This window comes from Thrips palmi, unplaced genomic scaffold (genome assembly GCF_012932325.1).
Source record: "Thrips palmi isolate BJ-2018 unplaced genomic scaffold, TpBJ-2018v1 HiC_scaffold_3, whole genome shotgun sequence".
NCBI lineage: Eukaryota > Metazoa > Arthropoda > Insecta > Thysanoptera > Thripidae > Thrips > Thrips palmi.
Genome location: NW_023144630.1, coordinates 10870141 through 10886657, shown reverse-complemented (window position 1 = coordinate 10886657; position 16517 = coordinate 10870141). Strand labels below are relative to the sequence as shown.

The 16517-nt window shown below is 43.0% G+C and overlaps 1 protein-coding gene across 1 annotated transcript; it reads left to right on the top strand.

Moving 5' to 3' along the window:
• Positions 1–8307: 8307 nt before the first annotated feature.
• On the top strand, positions 8308–12506 carry LOC117647860. The gene is made up of 10 exons (XM_034389831.1): positions 8308–8385; positions 8527–8595; positions 8698–8961; positions 9055–9159; positions 9244–9381; positions 9466–9603; positions 9684–9818; positions 9903–10025; positions 10106–11857; positions 11952–12506. Exons 1-10 carry the CDS (start codon positions 8308–8310, stop codon positions 12504–12506), a joined length of 3357 nt encoding a protein of 1118 aa, XP_034245722.1.
• The last annotated feature ends 4011 nt before the right edge of the window (positions 12507–16517 follow it).

Sequence of the window (16517 nt, the reverse complement as noted above, 5' to 3'; positions counted from 1 at the left end):
CAATGTTCTTCTGTCAAGAATCTGTGATAGTTGCCTCAATAGAAATACGTTAGATCTGAGTTTACTACAGAGGGATACTATACATACTATACTATACATGAAGATGCTGTACCATTGAACATCGATGCAAGGCAATTACTGCGCCAAGCAAAAGCAGGTGGCATTCTAAGGAGGGACTTCATAGCTGCCCTCATAGATGCCGAAGTTGAAGTTGAGTATGTGAATGTACAAGTGACGATTATTAAATCAGTATTTTGGTGAATTGTTGACCGTTTTCATTCAACTTTCATTCTTGGTTTGTAAAATAACTTCCATTGATTGAGCCCTGTGTGAGACCAGATGCTCTAAAGTACACTCCCGACAAAAATTAGCGGAACGCTTTTTGTCATCGTAATATTTTCTAAGTCTTTCGAGCTAGGAAGCTGAAATTTTGTACACGGGTGCCCCTACTACTTCCCTCGAGGCCTGCGAAGTGCGTAGCCCGTGCGCCTCCCCTAACGGACGGCACCCACCCCTTAGTGCGCGAGGGTGAAAAAAACGATGAAAACGTGCCGTAAAAACCAACTTTACCTTATCGCAGAGGCCAAAGTTTTCGTGTACGAGGTCAAATGAGTCTCCTCTTTCCAACGATGCAAGCGGAATTCAATTTGAACCAACCCACCCCCCGCTGCACTCACCCCCACCCCCTCGAGGGGGTGGATTTCGAGCATGTTTGAATTTCGCGCAAAACAGCGTCGGGGCGTCCCCCGTACCAAGCAACCATGTTTTTTCGACGTTCCAACCACCCCCGGGTGAATCATCCCCCGGAAAGTCCAACCCCCTTTCGAGCACCGGCCGTCCGGGGCCTTTCGGTTTGAGCAAAATGCAACAAAACTCCAGGGGGCATTCCTCCAGCGTCCAAGAAGACGTCTCAGCGAAGAAACGCGCTGCCGGACGACTGCAACCCCTGCGGTCGGGGTGTTCACCCCCTTGCACCCCTGCACGCCCCTGGAGGGGTTGGAAGCCCTCCGACGAGCGGGCTGGTCGAAAAAGACATGGGGGAAGCGATCCTGAAGTTTTCAAGACGATCCCACCAACCGTTCGTCTTCCAGAGCGAAAAAAGCGTCATTTCCAGTAAAAACCACCCCTCACTTCACCCCTTCCAGCGACTCACTGAGTGGGGGTAGCAGTCCCAATCAACGTCACAACACTCGGCCCAGACCTCATTTCAAAGGCCTCCAAGTTTCAGACTGATGCGACAAAGCATGGGACCGTGGGAGCGACGCAACGATGTGCCTGCACTCGGCAGCAACGGACGCGCTGGCCCGTCGGGTCCATGCGCCGTGCAGGTAGGCAAGCCAACTCACCTGGCGCCAGGTTGATTAAAAGCCATTTGGAAGCCTGATTATGGCTCGCGCGTCACCACGCTTCAGCATTGTGGGCAGGGCATGTCTCCCAACATGCCACAGTGGCTAACCAGCCAAAATCAGGCTTCCAAATGGCTTTTAATCAACCTGGCACCCGGTGAGTTGGCTTGCCTACCTGCACGGCGCATGGACCCGACGGGCCGGCACGTCCGTTGCTGCCGAGTGCAGGCACATCGTTGCGTCGCTCCCACGGTCCCATGCTTTGTCGCATCAGTCTGAAACTTGGAGGCCTTTGAAATGAGGTCTGGGCCGAGTGTTGTGACGTTGATTGGGACTGCTACCCCCACTCAGTGAGTCGCTGGAAGGGGTGAAGTGAGGGGTGGTTTTTACTGGAAATGACGCTTTTTTCGCTCTGGAAGACGAACGGTTGGTGGGATCGTCTTGAAAACTTCAGGATCGCTTCCCCCATGTCTTGTTCGACCAGCCCGCTCGTCGGAGGGCTTCCAACCCCTCCAGGGGCGTGCAGGGGTGCAAGGGGGTGAACACCCCGACCGCAAGGGGGTTTCAGTCGTCCGGCAGCGCGTTTCTTCGCTGAGACGTCTTCTTGGACCTGGAGGAATGCCCCCTGGAGTTTTGTTGCATTTTGCTCAAACCGAAAGGCCCCGGACGGCCGGTGTTCGAAAGGGGGGTTTGGGCTTTCCGGGGGATGATTCACCCGGGGGTGGTTGGAACGTCGAAAAAACATGGTTGCTTGGTACGGGGGACGCCCCGACGCTGTTTTGCGCGAAATTCAAACATGCTCGAAATCCACCCCCTCGAGGGGGTGGGGGTGAGTGCAGCGGGGGGTGGGTTGGTTCAAATTGAATTCCGCTTGCATCGTTGGAAAGAGGAGACTCATTTGACCTCGTACACGAAAACTTTGGCCTCTGCGATAAGGTAAAGTTGGTTTTTACGGCACGTTTTCATCGTTTTTTTCACCCTCGCGCACTTAGGGGTGGGTGCCGTCCGTTAGGGGAGGCGCACGGGCTACGCACTTCGCAGGCCTCGAGGGAAATAGTAGGGGCACCCGTGTACAAAATTTCAGCTTCCTAGCTCGAAAGACTTAGAAAATATTACGATGACAAAAAGCGTTCCGCTAATTTTTGTCGGGAGTGTATGTGAGTTGGGAAAGAGATTTTATGTGTACAGCTCATTAGCGAAGAAATAATACTAACATAACCTAACCTACCGTCAGTCACGTCATAAAAATGCTGAAATTCGTCTGGAACTGATCTCTGCGTTTAATCCGAGCAGTGCAAATAGTCCCGGCGCACCCCTATTCGCAGGTACACTTGCAGGCGGTAACAAAACGCTTTTCGTTCCAATAATCAGTTCTGAAATAACGAAAGGTTCACAAAAACTTGCTCCTTAGACTTTCCTCTTTCCAAAAATATAGTGGTTCGCCTGATTTGCGGCGATTTCTTTAAACGGCGACGAATTCAACTCCCACCTACGCCTTCCTGCCTGCGGCTGCATAGCTGGCCGGCCGGCTGCAGCCAAAAGTCAAGCTTCACTCGGCAGCCCCTTGGCCTGCGGCGCTAGCCTGCCTTCGGTAGGCATTGGCTTGTCCATCGTCGGTTACTTCTTACTTGTTGCATGCTGGGGGGCGGACCCCCCTTTATTCTAGATAAAGTTGCTTCATCTACAGATAACACGATGTTGACCCTTGTAACTTTGAAACTTGTCGGGGCTGAAGGGCTCCGCGCCCACCCCAGACCCCCTTTTCTGTAAGACAGAAGTGATCTGCCTGCAAAAAAACTCGATTTTTCGCCGTTTATAGGTGTTTTTCGCCTTTAAAAACTGAACCACGTGAGCTAGGATAGTGAAATTTCGCGTGTGCCGAGCCAAGAACAAACCTTATAAGCCTCCAAATCTCAGCCAGATCGGCCGAGTCGTTCAGGAGGAGTAGTGTACACACACAGACAGACAGACAAATCTTTTCAACCCCACAGGAGTAACGGGCTTCGCTATCGCTCAGCCAACTATGTTTTTGTAGCAAAAGCTGTTTTCACGTTACCGGTGACGTTTTTTTTCTTGTGTTAGTTTTATTTTAATGCATTCTTGTTCTTATTTTAATTTCAGTTCAGGCCCAGGCTACCGATTATGATTTACGAGATGTCCGATTCATTCATCTTCACATAAGCGTCTCCCTCCACCCCCTGGTGAGTTTTGTATTTTACTTATAGCCTTTCCACAAGGTAGGTGTACGCCAGACCGTGTCCTTGTCGTAACAGGCTTCGCGATGCTGCGCCAGTTTCGACAACCCACGCCTGGCGTATGCACCTACCTTGGCCTGCGGCGCAAACCTGCCTTCGGCAGGCAATGGCTTGTGTCCATCGTCCGCTTCTTCTAACTTGTTGCATGCTGGGGGGCTGCGTCCCCTGGACCCCCCTTTATTCTAGATAGAGTTGCTTCATCTTCAGATAACACCATCCTGACACTTGTGACTTTTTAACTTGTCGAGACTGGGGGCCCCACCCCCCAGACCCCCTTTCTTCAAGACAGAAGTGATCTGCCTGCAAAAACCTTGATTTTTCGCCGTTTTTAGGTGTTTTTCGGCTATAGAAACTGAACCACGTGAGCTAGGATGGCGCAATTTCACGTGTGCCGAGCCAAGAACATTCCTATTAGGCCTGCAAAATCTCAGCCAAATCGGCCGAGCCGTTGAGAAGGATTAGTGCACACACACACACAGGCAGACAGACAAATCTTTTCAACCGCACTGGAGTAACAGGCTTCACTATCGCTCAGCCAAAAATTTACCAACAAACTTACTGAAATCCGTTTGAGAAGTTCCTGCAGTTGTTCATATCGGAGTTTCTGCAACTAGGTAATGCGCCACTTGTGGTGAAATACAAGTAGGCTTGCCTGCTTCTGGATTTCCAGTATCAGTGTGAATCAAAGCGTCAACCACAAATGTTTTTGCATGAGAAGTAGCCAGAGACATCTTTGTTTTCTCATTAGAAGTTTCATCCACCTTCATAGGCTCGCCATTTCTGATAATCTCTTCGTATTCCAAAGTAACTTTCACTGGTCTGACTATCCCCATGTGAGCTTCCAAATAATCCAGCACCGAGTCTTTGGTGTCAACACCTTCAAACAAGTTGAAGCCTTTCAAATCATCAATAAGACCAAAAACTTCATCAACGCTGAATTTCTCGTTTATATTCCGTATTGAGCTCTTCGTAATGCACTGGTGAAACAAAGGCATTAAAATTATGCCCTTAAAGGGCATAAATCGTTAATGCCTTTGGGAAGGGCATTAAAATTTTGCTTGGAATTCCTATACCATTTACGCCCTTTCCAAGGGCATAAAATGAATTATGCCCTTGCAAGGGCGTAAAAGAGTATTTATGCCCTAAAGGGCGTAATTTTTATGCCTTTGTTTTACCATGGTGGTTTCTTGTCGCCTGAAAATAACGCTGAAGTTCGGTATCATCTGCTTGACCAGCCAATTTCTGAACACCATCCTGAATCAATAAATATAGTATTGACCAGTACAAACAAAGCAGAAGGAGCATACCCATTTCTGTCTGTAACTACTATAATTGATAATCTTTTGAAGAAAACTTCATGGCCTGTTACGACAAGACGCGGTCTGGCGTAAACCTACCTTGTACTGCAATGTATGAGAGAAGTAAAAAAGTAAGTAACATAAAAGCCCACTCTTCAAGTACAGTGGGAACTCCGCTGTCTTCCGCTTCAAACTTCCACGGATATGATCGGCCACTTTCTCCCAAGCAGAAGACCTGTGTGTGCTGCAGTGACAGGCGGGCAGATTGAAGTCGCAAAGCAAAGGATATTTTCCAATAATTGATATAAGCCTGGGAGAATCAATGTCAACAAGAAGAGGTTTAACTCTTGTTGACTTCCCACGATTCTCTTTTCACTGTGCTGTCAGATGCCATGTGCAAACAGGAAGATAATTGAAAAACATGGCATAAATATCTGAACGTGACTAATGTTGGCCACCCACAAAAATCGCCAGCCACACTTCTCTGCAGCTTTCTCCCTGTCGCAGTTAGTCCACGGCAGTTGTAAGGAAGAGCTAAGAAGCAACGCATTGTAAACACTAGGGGTACGCGCCGTTTTGTTTGGGCGCGTAGTAGGCGAGCGATGCGTCTGTATTCTTGTAGAAGATGGTGAAGAATATATGCAAAGTAAGGCCAATATAGGGTCTTCCGTAATGAAAGGGCCGGAATTTATGTCATTTCCGCGATCATCTTACTGAAAATGCAGGAAACAATGTGAAACTCAATTTTGAAATTTTGGTCACAAATTGGTAAATTTTGGGGAAAGTAAAGATCTGGGATGAAATTGGAAGTCATTTTCGTGATCAGCACACCAAAAACTACAGGAAACTGTAAAACTTGATGTAAAACTTTTGGTCCGAAATTGGTAAATATTTGGAAAAGTAAAGGTCTGAGATGAAATTGGAAGTCATTTTCGTGATCAGCACACCAAAAACTGCAGGAAACTATGTAAAACTTGATGTAAAAATCTTGGTCCGAAATTGGTAAATATTTTGAAAAGTAAAGGTTTGAGATGAAATTGGAAGTCATTTTCGTGATGAGCACACCAAAAACTGCAGGAAACTATGTAAAACTCGATGTAAAAATTTTGGTCCGAAATTGGTAAATATTTGGAAAAGTAAAGGTCTGGGATGAAATTGGGAGTCTTTTTTGTGATCAGCACACCAAATACTGCAGAAAGCAATGAAACACCGAGGAAATTTTGGTCCTAAATCATGTAATTCTAGTTGAAAGTATGGGTCTTCAGTTGTTAGGATTTTTAAGAGTGTTTCCTGTTCATGGTGTCATGCCATGAACCTTGACCTTGTTACGCAGTCGAGTAACATTTAACAGCCAGCATTGAATTGCTTAATACGATTCACAAATACTTCAATTACCATTCGATATCTCCTTGTTACTGAACTTATGAATACGCAATGTTATTAGTAATACCTAAAAAGCCTTTCTCCCTTTAAGTTTAAACTAGTGGATTAAACTATATTGATTTATCTGCATTAATCAAAGAGAGACATATTTACAGGCAGGCTTGAATCGTTTCATAGAATCCTATGTCGAGGCCACTTATTGCTAAACGCAAGTTTATCTTATTCATAATGATAGTCATGATGTGTTATTTAATCTTTGAAACAGTTTAGCAAAAGTATTTACCTAACATTCTGAGTAAATTAAAAAGAGAGCCAACTCAAACCATGACCAACACAAATTACCCGTTGTCGCAGACAATGTATAATTAAGTTAAAAGAATTGTCTCATGAATTCATATGACCAAGTCAGTGAATCGTCTCATTGAATCTGATGTCAATGTCAAACCTTGAATGCGCTACACTCACTCATCATATGGTTTTCTTTAAGGTTAGAACTATAGTAAACTCACAGCATTGCAATGAAGCCTTTTCCCAGAATCAGTGCCAAGAGTCAGCAAAGACTATTTATTTTGGCAAGATTAGCATCTGGTTTGTACTCATAGAATGTATTAATATATTTTCTAACTGTTATTGAGCAAAGCAAACAACTAAAAAATATAGTGTCTGGGAATATAAATGGACTCACAAAGGTTAAAAAGACCAAATCATTCTTGCAATTATCAAACACAGTCCACTGACTAAAACATTTGCCCTGTAGCGGTGTAGCGGGGGAGGGGAGGGGGCGGACGGACGGACGAAACGCGTAATAATTGTCACTTTCATTTTCCGTATTTCACTGAGTTGACACTCCGAAGGGGTTTCAATCATTCTAAAATATCGAAAAACTATGACCGTCCTCACTTTTAAGCCCTTCTGCTCTTTAGTTTGTTTTATTTGCCAATGTTTTGCCAAGTCCCGTATTTGAGAGCCGCGGCCGCAAGTATGAAAAATTGCTGCGAGATGCCAACCACTGCCAACCTAACCACGCTAAGAACCTAATTCAAAACGATGTTTTGAATATTTCAAACAATAGTAATCGTGAATATAAGATAAACTCCCCCTGTGGGAGCTTTAGGAGATGTTCGGTGCAAAATTTGGGAACTATTAGTGTTGTAGTTGCTGAGAAACGTGAGTGAGTTACGGACAGACAGACAGACAGACTCACGACCAGTCACTTTTTGGTGCGCCCAAACACGGCATGGGCTCGCCAATGAGCACGGGTCAGCTGTTGTGTGTCGTCTGCTGATGCACCACTGCCGGCTGGCTAGCTGCCGGGCAGTGAGCGGATGTTGGAGGGGTCAAAATGGCCGACTAACCTCCCCTCCCCGCCCGCCCCACCCCTCTCCGCGTCTCCAGCACCCGCCGCTCGGGCACACGATTAAATCTTGGAGTAATACTGTTAGGGAGTCCTATCTCGGAGTGACACGGTTGCCTTTGCCAGAGTCTACCGGCTGAACTATTTGAGCTAGGGTTCATCGCTTTGGCTCATTGTGACCGGGAAGGATTACCATTGTACGGGATTATCGCATTATGAACCTCCAACCCACCACTTTTTCGTTAAACCCCTTTTAGTAAATGTCACTGGGTGGCCGGCCAGATGCTAGAGAGAGACAGACTGCTTTTTGGCGCGGCTCGACACGGCACGGTCCCCCTCCCGTTCGCGCGCATGCGCAGAAGCGCTGTCCGGGACTTCGATGGCTGGCGTGTCGGCGTCCCTACGTACAGTGCAGTTTAAATTGTTTCTCCTGAATTGTGTGGTATGTAATACGTATTAAAACTTACATCCCGTACATTTGCAATATATGTACTAACCAAATTGTATCGAGCTGTTTCGCTCAGTCGCGTATTTCCTGAGCAGCGCTCTGGCAAACTCGATGGGAGCTCTTGCCGCGCGATCCTGTGGCTTTGTAATTTTACGAAAAATCAAAGTTTTTAATGAAAATCCCCTGTTGCAGAACAAGATGACGCCTACAACACGAATTAAACATGCCGAGGAAACCTAAATGTAGGCTTATCCGGCCTCCAAAGCGAGATAGGCGTAAAGATGCAGCTAAAGAGGTTAAGGTGCGTGTTTTGTTGTTGGTTCGGACTTGGAGGATACACTGGTTCGGATGAAAGTTGATATTTTGGAATAGTTGTAGTCTTGGAACTCTGTGGCGTTTTCAATGTTAGATATTGATTGTTACTGTTTGTCAATTTTTTTAGGACGTTTCTGAGTCACAGCCTGTGGATGTTGATATCTCTACTCATCCCGTTGAAAATGAAAGTACTACTGTGAGTTTCCATCTGTTTTTCCAATGTTGCAATGTGCAGCGCATTAAGTCTTTCCCTTTCATGTGAAGAGAAGAGACAATTATCTTAAACTTTCCTTTGCAGAATGACACTTCTCGAGAACAGCATGCTGATCACACTTACTTCAAGCTGCCAAGAATGGAACAACAAGAATGGCTGGCGGACCACAATTATTTTGAGTTGCCAGGAACAGACAAACAAGATTTGCAGGCGGACGACAATTATTTTGAATTGCCAGGAACTCAAGTTGAAAGAGACTCTCTTGATGATGGTTCTTGTGTGCACTTGGGTTTGCCCCATGTTCGAAAGAGTGACATCTCACTTGATGCCACACCCACTGACAATGAAGTGTGTTACTTTCACTTGTATTTTTTGTTTATGTGTGCATTTTACAAGAACCAAATAGTAATCAGTTGTGTGTTTTTGTGTTGTGTCTTTTAGTTCATGGAGCATATTATTGAAATAGAAGTTTCCAATGGGGAACAAACTTCAAGTTCAGCTGAAGAACCAGTTATTACTCCTAGTTTCATTGATCTTGACATCAATGTAAGTTTAGATTATTTTTATATTTTTACATGTCTTACTTACAATCCATTTGTGTTTGTTAATTTTTGTCCTTGCTTCTTTCAGTCAATCGACTGTGAAACACAGAATGGAATTCTGGAAGATGCAGATGAGGTGCCAGATGGACACATTTTATGTAAACAAACTTCCAGTTCAGCTGAAGAACCCGTTATTACTCCTAGTTTCATTGATCTTGACATCAATGTAAGTTTAGATTATTTTTATATTTTTACATGTCTTACTTACAATCCATTTGTGTTTGTTAATTTTTGTCCTTGCTTCTTTCAGTCAATCGACTGTGAAACACAGAATGGAATTCTGGAAGATGCAGCTGAGGTGCCAGATGGACACATTTTATTTAAACAAACTTCCAGTTCAGCTGATGAACCAGTTATTACTCCTAGTTTCATTGATCTTGACATAAATGTGAGTTTCAGTTATTTTTGTATTTTTACATGTCTTACAAACCATTCGTGTTTGTTAATTTGTCTCCTTGCTTCTTTCAGTTAATCGACTGTGACACACAGGATGGAATTCTGGAAGATGCAGCTGAGGTGCCAGATAGACACACTTCAAATGAACAAACTTTAAGTTCAGCTGATGAACCAGTTACTCCTAGTTTCATTGTTCTTGACATGAATGTGAGTTTTAGTTATTTTTGTATTTTTGCATGTCTTACTTATAAACCTTTCAGGTTTGTTAATTTGTCTCCTTGCTTCTTTCAGTTAATCGACTGTGACACACAGGAGGGAATTCTGGAAGATGGAGCTGAGGTGCCAGATGGACACATTTTAAATGAACAAACTTCAGTTAAAGAACCAGTGGTTGCTCCAAATTTGACTGATGATGTAAGTCTAAATTATGCTGTGCCTTCAAACTAATTAAGAGTCCAATTTAATGTTCATTGTATATTTTTTTTCCCTTCCAGTTGTTAAAGGAATGCGTCACTAAACTGAAAAGCCTCCTTCCTGCTCACTGGAGTGCCATGATTGACGATGGAGGTCTACATGTCATGAAATTCTCTACAGGCAACATAAAAGTAGTGCAGCGCTCCCTGTACCTCAGAAAAGATTGCAAGCTATCAGCTCATTTCCATGGCAAGGAGCTTCCACCAGATCATTCCTTCTGTGAAGAGGTTTCAAAAATAAACTTTGAAGTTGGCTGTGCCGAACTTCTTGCAAATGCAATCTGCAGGGCAGTGTCAGAGTATCGACTCTATGAAGTTTGCTGTGGAGTTCCAGCTACCAAATTCAAGAACTTGTGGCACAGAGACCCCGAGTGCTTCACTGACATGAATCCCTTCCATGAATTTAGGTACCAAACTATGACATGTAGATCTAATACATGTTCTTATGCAGTCCCCCAACTCCATCGACAATGTGCAACCTGCAGGAAAGTTCAGAAAAGATTTTCTTCTCGATCAGTCTTCAAGACAGCAACCTCGCCCAGCAAACCTAAGACACCTAGTAAGTTTAAGCCTTTCAGCACTCTCATTACTCCTGAAAAGAAGAAAAGAGCAGAAATGTACCAAAAACATATAAGGAACTTACAGAGACAAAATGGAAGATTGAAGGAACAAATTGCCAAGAAAGTTGCTGAGGAATCTGTTCTTGTGGACGAAGAATTTGACAGAGATTTGACCTCTTGGATCCAGGAAGCTGATCAGGATGGCAAAGTTTTGGACTTTCACAAGATCTTTTTGCAGCAACAACTTTTAGCATCAAATGTAAAGGACAAACGTGGCATGAGATGGCACCCCCTCATGATAAGGTTTGCTCTGCTACTGAAAACGTTATCCGATAGTGCTTACTCGGCTATGGCTAAAAGTGGCTTCATTCATCTGCCATGTGAGAAAACATTGTACGACTATTCTCATGCTATGGACGTTTATGAAGGCTGCCATCCCAACATTATTGAAGATGTAGCTAAAGTTGTGAGTGCGAGTAAGCACCCCTATCAGCAAAACCATGTTTTATCCTTTGATGAAGTTACTATTTCACAAAATTTGGTAACTCGAAAAGCAACTGGAGAGGTAATTGGTTACTGTAACCTTGATTTAGCCAAGTCGGAAGTATTAAATCTTGAGAAGAAATTAAAGGATACAGCCTCTGAAGTAGCACCCACTCCTGTCGAAGAACTTCCTATGATAAAGAAAATGCTGTCATTTATGGTGCGGGGTGTGGCCAATAGTGTGCAGAGTGTTGTGGCGTCATTTGGAGTCAATGTTCTTGCCAAGGAGGATCTCCATGAATATGTTTGGCAAGTGGTCGGAAACTTGGAAATGGTTGGGGTGAGAATTACTGCATTCATCTGTGATGGAGGTCCCTCCAACAGAGGCTTCTTTGAAATGCAGCCGCCAGCCACTGTAAACACTGAGTCTAGTGTTGTCTTTGACACCCCAAACATTTATGATCCTGACAGGAATATCTACTTCATCTCTGATCCTCCTCATTTGTTGAAGACAATCAGAAACTGCTTGTACAACTCTGGTCGTAAGAAGTGCAGAGAGTTAAAGAAGAATGGGGAAACTATGAAATGGAGCACCATCGTTCAGCTGTACAAGTGGAAATCCAAGCAGACTGTGAAGAAGTTGTTCAAATTAACTGCGCCCTGTGTGTTCCTAAATTCTTGGTCCAGGATGAAGGTGGCACTCGCAGCACGGGTGCTGAGCCAGAGTGTGGCAAACGTGTTGAAAAGTCTTAATTGGGAAGGGACTGCTCAACTTTCAATTTTTGGAGAAATGTAATGAATTTTTTGACTGTTTAAACGGTAAGCATTCGGCTGAAGCTATAAAAACCAAGAAGGATGACTTAGCACCATATACATCACCTAATGATCATCGCTTTGAGAAGTTGATGAAGTTTTTGGAGTACTTGCAAGAATGGGAAAAAGAAGCTTGTGCCGCTGAACCTTCGAAGGAGAAGAGAGCTACAATGTTGCTGAGTTTGCAAACCAGGGTTGGGATTGAAATAACCATTCGTGGTTTCATTGGAGCAGCCAAGTATCTACTGACTCCTGTTTCTGAGGGTGGCGCTGGGTGCAAGTTCATTATGGCTGGAGTCTTCAATCAAGATGGGCTTGAACAGTACTTTTCCAAACAGCGAGGTTTGTGTGGTAGTAACAGAAATCCAACAGCGGATCAGTTCCTTCGTAACCAGAACAAACTGCACTTACTGCAAGGACTAAGAACCAAACGGAAAGGTTCAAATACAGAAGCTTCTGAAGATCCCACTCTTTCTACTGCGCCTCTGCCAAAGCGAAGGAAAACTAGCAGACCACTCATCTATCCCATACGAGAAGAGGAGGAAGAAAATATGCAAGTTGGCTGAATGTCCTTACCTTCAAACAGTCATATCGGACCCGTGATTCTATAATAATTTTAAGTATGATTTTTCTGTATTTAATTGTGATTGGTAATTGTTCCTGTAACAAGTATTGTGACCTGATCCATTATTCATAAGTTAGTAGTTACTTCAAAATGGTACCTACATTTAGTTTTGAATGTGATGTCTTGATAAATGTTCCTACAGTATTGTGACCTCATACAATATTGATATGTTAGTAGTTACTTTAAAATTGTACATTCAGTTTTGATTGTGATGTCTGGATTATTGTTCCTGAAACAAGTTCTGTTACCTCATTCAGTATTAATAAGTTAGTAATTACTTTAATTAAAGTTGTACATATAGTTATGATTGTGATGTCTAAGCTTTGTTCTTGTCATTTTTGTTACCCAATTCCTTTGACTACTTTCAATTGAAAGTATACATTTTGCTTATTTTGTTGTGATCCCCTCAACTTAAAATTGCAAATGACAGTCTGTGAAAGAAACAATTTATTTGAAAGTATATTTTGAGCACATAGCTGTGATCACAAACAACTGTGCTTGAGTGTTGCTCTACCAACAACCCATTTCTTCAAATGTAGGGTATTGTTATATTTTAAATAAGTAATGACAAAGGCATTGTGAAATAAAGTGAATCGTGTTTAATAAATACATGGAACAAAAAATTCCTCTTTTTATTTCTCAAATTACAGACAGGAGACACCAATCACATGACTATGTACAGCTCAACTGATAACTCATTTGGGACCTTGACATGTAAATAAGCAGCTAATAAACAAATTTAATTAATTAGTTCAAGTTGGCACGGAAAGCAACTCCACTTTTACCATGTTTGTTGCCCCCAACTGTCCCTCCTTTTGCAGCGAGCTCATCAAGCCGCCTTGAAATTATTCCTTTCCTCCAAGTGACACAAAAATGAGAACACAGTGCATGAAGAAGTTTGAACGATTCATCATCTGGAAGTGAACCTTTAACAGCTTCATCCCATAGCCTTATTAGTTTCCCGCAATTAGACACAGTTGTCATAACTTCACTTTCATAAAGGGAACCATCCATGTGCTCCAAAACGTTAACTTCCACTCCCAACGCAACAAAAAAATCCAGTAATGGGTCACTGATTTTGATAAGGCCACCTCTGTCCTGACTTAATGTCCACTCCATTAATATTTCATCTGGAGGTAAAGCACCTTCACCCAGGATAAAATACCTCTTGATGGTCTCGACAATTCTTGTCCACTCACAATTGGGGTTTTTGATTCTTAAAGCTGTTCTCAAAACACTTTTCACATTGGAACCTCCGATAAAATGAAGCACTTGCTTAAAATCAAGAGTGTCAGTGGGTTGAGTTGATATACAAAACCTTGCAGACAGAGGTATGTTTGGAACATCCTCACCATCATTTAACATAAATTGAATAAAATACGTTAATAAATGAGATGAAAACACTCTTAAAAAGTTACCTAAAAATATATTTGCTGCTCCTTGAGATATATTTACTAATTTTTTCAACAATTCAATAAGTTCTTTGCGTTCTCCTCGATTTCCACAAAACTTGGTAGAGGATGACCAGAAAGCAGCCCGTAAGTCTGAAGGGGTCAAATACTTGTCACAAGATTTGAAGAAAGAAGTCAGCCCAGTGATGATACGTTCCATAATGAAACACCACTCAAATGACATCATTTGCTCTTGCAATAGTTTTGCAGCACTTGTCACTTCTGAGGCAAATCCTGCTGTCAACTGCGAATTTCCTATTTCTTTAAGAACTTCAGAGACTATCTCTGTACTTTTGGTCTTAATGTCTTCAACAGTTGGAGCTTTCTTGTACAAGTCTGAAAGAAAATAAATTTCTGATAAATAAACAATCAAATGAAGTAACATTAACACTAATGAATACTGGTTCTTACCTGACATAGCATGAGTCTCTCTATGTTTTACATAATTGACAATAGTTTGGAACTTGGCTGCACAATTTTGACACTTGATCCATGCTGCCTTGTTTTTCTTTGGCTTTGATGGCTTTGACGCCTTTGAAGGGTCTCCTTCAAGATGCATATTTCTCAATGCTTCCTCAGCCTCATCATCTTCGTCAAAGAAATATGTTGGTTCTTTATCACTAGACTGAATGTTTACATTGAATATTTCATCCTCATCAGGAACCTCGACAAACTCTTCACCTCCATCTCCATCTGAACATTTCTCTGCTGCTTGCGTTGAGCTACAAGCTTCTGGGCGATCCTCACTTTGAGCTCCATTTTCCACTTTATCTGTTTCACAACAAAAAAGAAAAAAGTACACATTGAAAAGTAGAGTTTCTTGAAATGAATTTGTCTTAGACAAGTGCACAGCCCTTATTTCAAGGACCAAAATAATACATACCATTGTTTGCGTGAACTGCACTTTGGTGTTTCTTTAAACCTTTATCAGTCAGGTACTTTTTAGTACATTTGTCGCAGTGTAAATATTGCCGACCATCAGCACTAGTAGTAGCACTTCCAGAGGCTGACTGTCCCTCATTTACACCTGTAAAACAGTAACATTTTCGAAATAAATCTTACCATTGACGAGGTTAGCCGAACATCGGCCTTTGCCGAATTACGGGACGTCTTACCTTGCTCGTGCCTCTTTTCATGCGCGGCCAATGTTCGCTTGGATTTCAAAACTTTTTGGCAAAATTTGCACTGAAATTCATTCATTGTTAAGCCAAGTTTGTAGTGACAACCAACTATAACCCCACCTACGCGTGGGCCAAGATGTAAACAAAATGAGGCTCCAGGTGCACCAACACTGATGGAATAAAAACGGTATATTTATGACTATGTTTCCATCCAGTGTTGCATCAAATCACTTAAGAAGTGTATTTAAATGTTACTGAGAAAATTTAAATGGTAGAAATGTATGCTTCAGCACAAATGGTCAATAATAATGACACATAGAAAAGTCCGAAGGTTGGTAGCGGAAAAGGGTGGTTTAGAGGTCGTTTTCTGTCGTTCCTAGAAGGCGTGTGCCCGATCTCCAGACAGCAGAGCCCACAGAATCGAGAGTTAGGACTCCCTAACAGTATTACTCCAAGATTAAATCACTTTCCAGGACCAACATGCATTATAACAATAATAATGATGAAGATGATATAATAACAGCGTCTGATCATGTGAGACCCATTGCCCCTGCGACGCTTCTTTTTCTTGCTTCTCGAAGCCGACGCATCGCTGCGCTCCGCCTGCCAGCAGCGATACACTTATCGAGATGCGCGCGCCGCCTTCACCCCCACTCCGCCGATTTTGACCCCCACCACCGCTCAGCACAGCCTCCCGACGCTCTTTTGTTTCTCCCGTTCTGTCGCTGACTTCCAGTCTGGGTTTTGTCCGAAGTACCCTATTGCCTTTCTCGAAATTCCCACCTGACCTCATATTGAGGTGCAGTGAAAACACCAAGAAACACGAGAAATCGGAAAAACTCGAATGCGCCATGTTGATGTTAAGGTTTCCTCCTTTGTGTTCGGTTGAATTGGAACTATCGGGCAGTCCACTAGGCCTAATGCACCCCAAATTTTGTGCTCTTTTGATCTGTGCAACGCGTTTTGCAATCAGCGGCCTGGATCTTACAATCGAAGCAAAATAAGTAACCCCTGCACCTCGCTCGAGCATGGCTTTACGCGCTCCCTAGGCATCAGCAATCCTTATTGAGTCAACAAGGTCCACTTAACCATGATTTCCTTATAGACACCGCAATTATGCTCAAGCAAAGCCAGTAAAAGAGATCAAGAAAAGAGTTCCGAAAGTGAAAACTCTGAACTACATGTAAGTTTACATCGTACAGCCTCAATACAACTAAACTAGTCCCTTCAAACAAAAAACAATTAATTTCATTTCAGGATGATGAACAGACCTGACAATGACCAAAACAAAAAGAGAAAGAAAAGGGATGAAAACACAAAGAACAGGTATTACAAACTATAGTTATTAATAAATAGACACTACAATTTCACACTAACTTA

Bases quoted from the DNA above. Each gene is read 5' to 3' on its own strand.
- LOC117647860 (XM_034389831.1), top strand. From the start codon at position 8,308: ATGCCGAGGAAACCTAAATGTAGGCTTATCCGGCCTCCAAAGCGAGAT. The intron at 9,382-9,465 runs GTAAGTTTAGAT...TGCTTCTTTCAG, and splicing joins TCATTGATCTTGACATCAAT to TCAATCGACTGTGAAACACA. The intron at 9,819-9,902 runs GTGAGTTTTAGT...TGCTTCTTTCAG, and splicing joins TCATTGTTCTTGACATGAAT to TTAATCGACTGTGACACACA.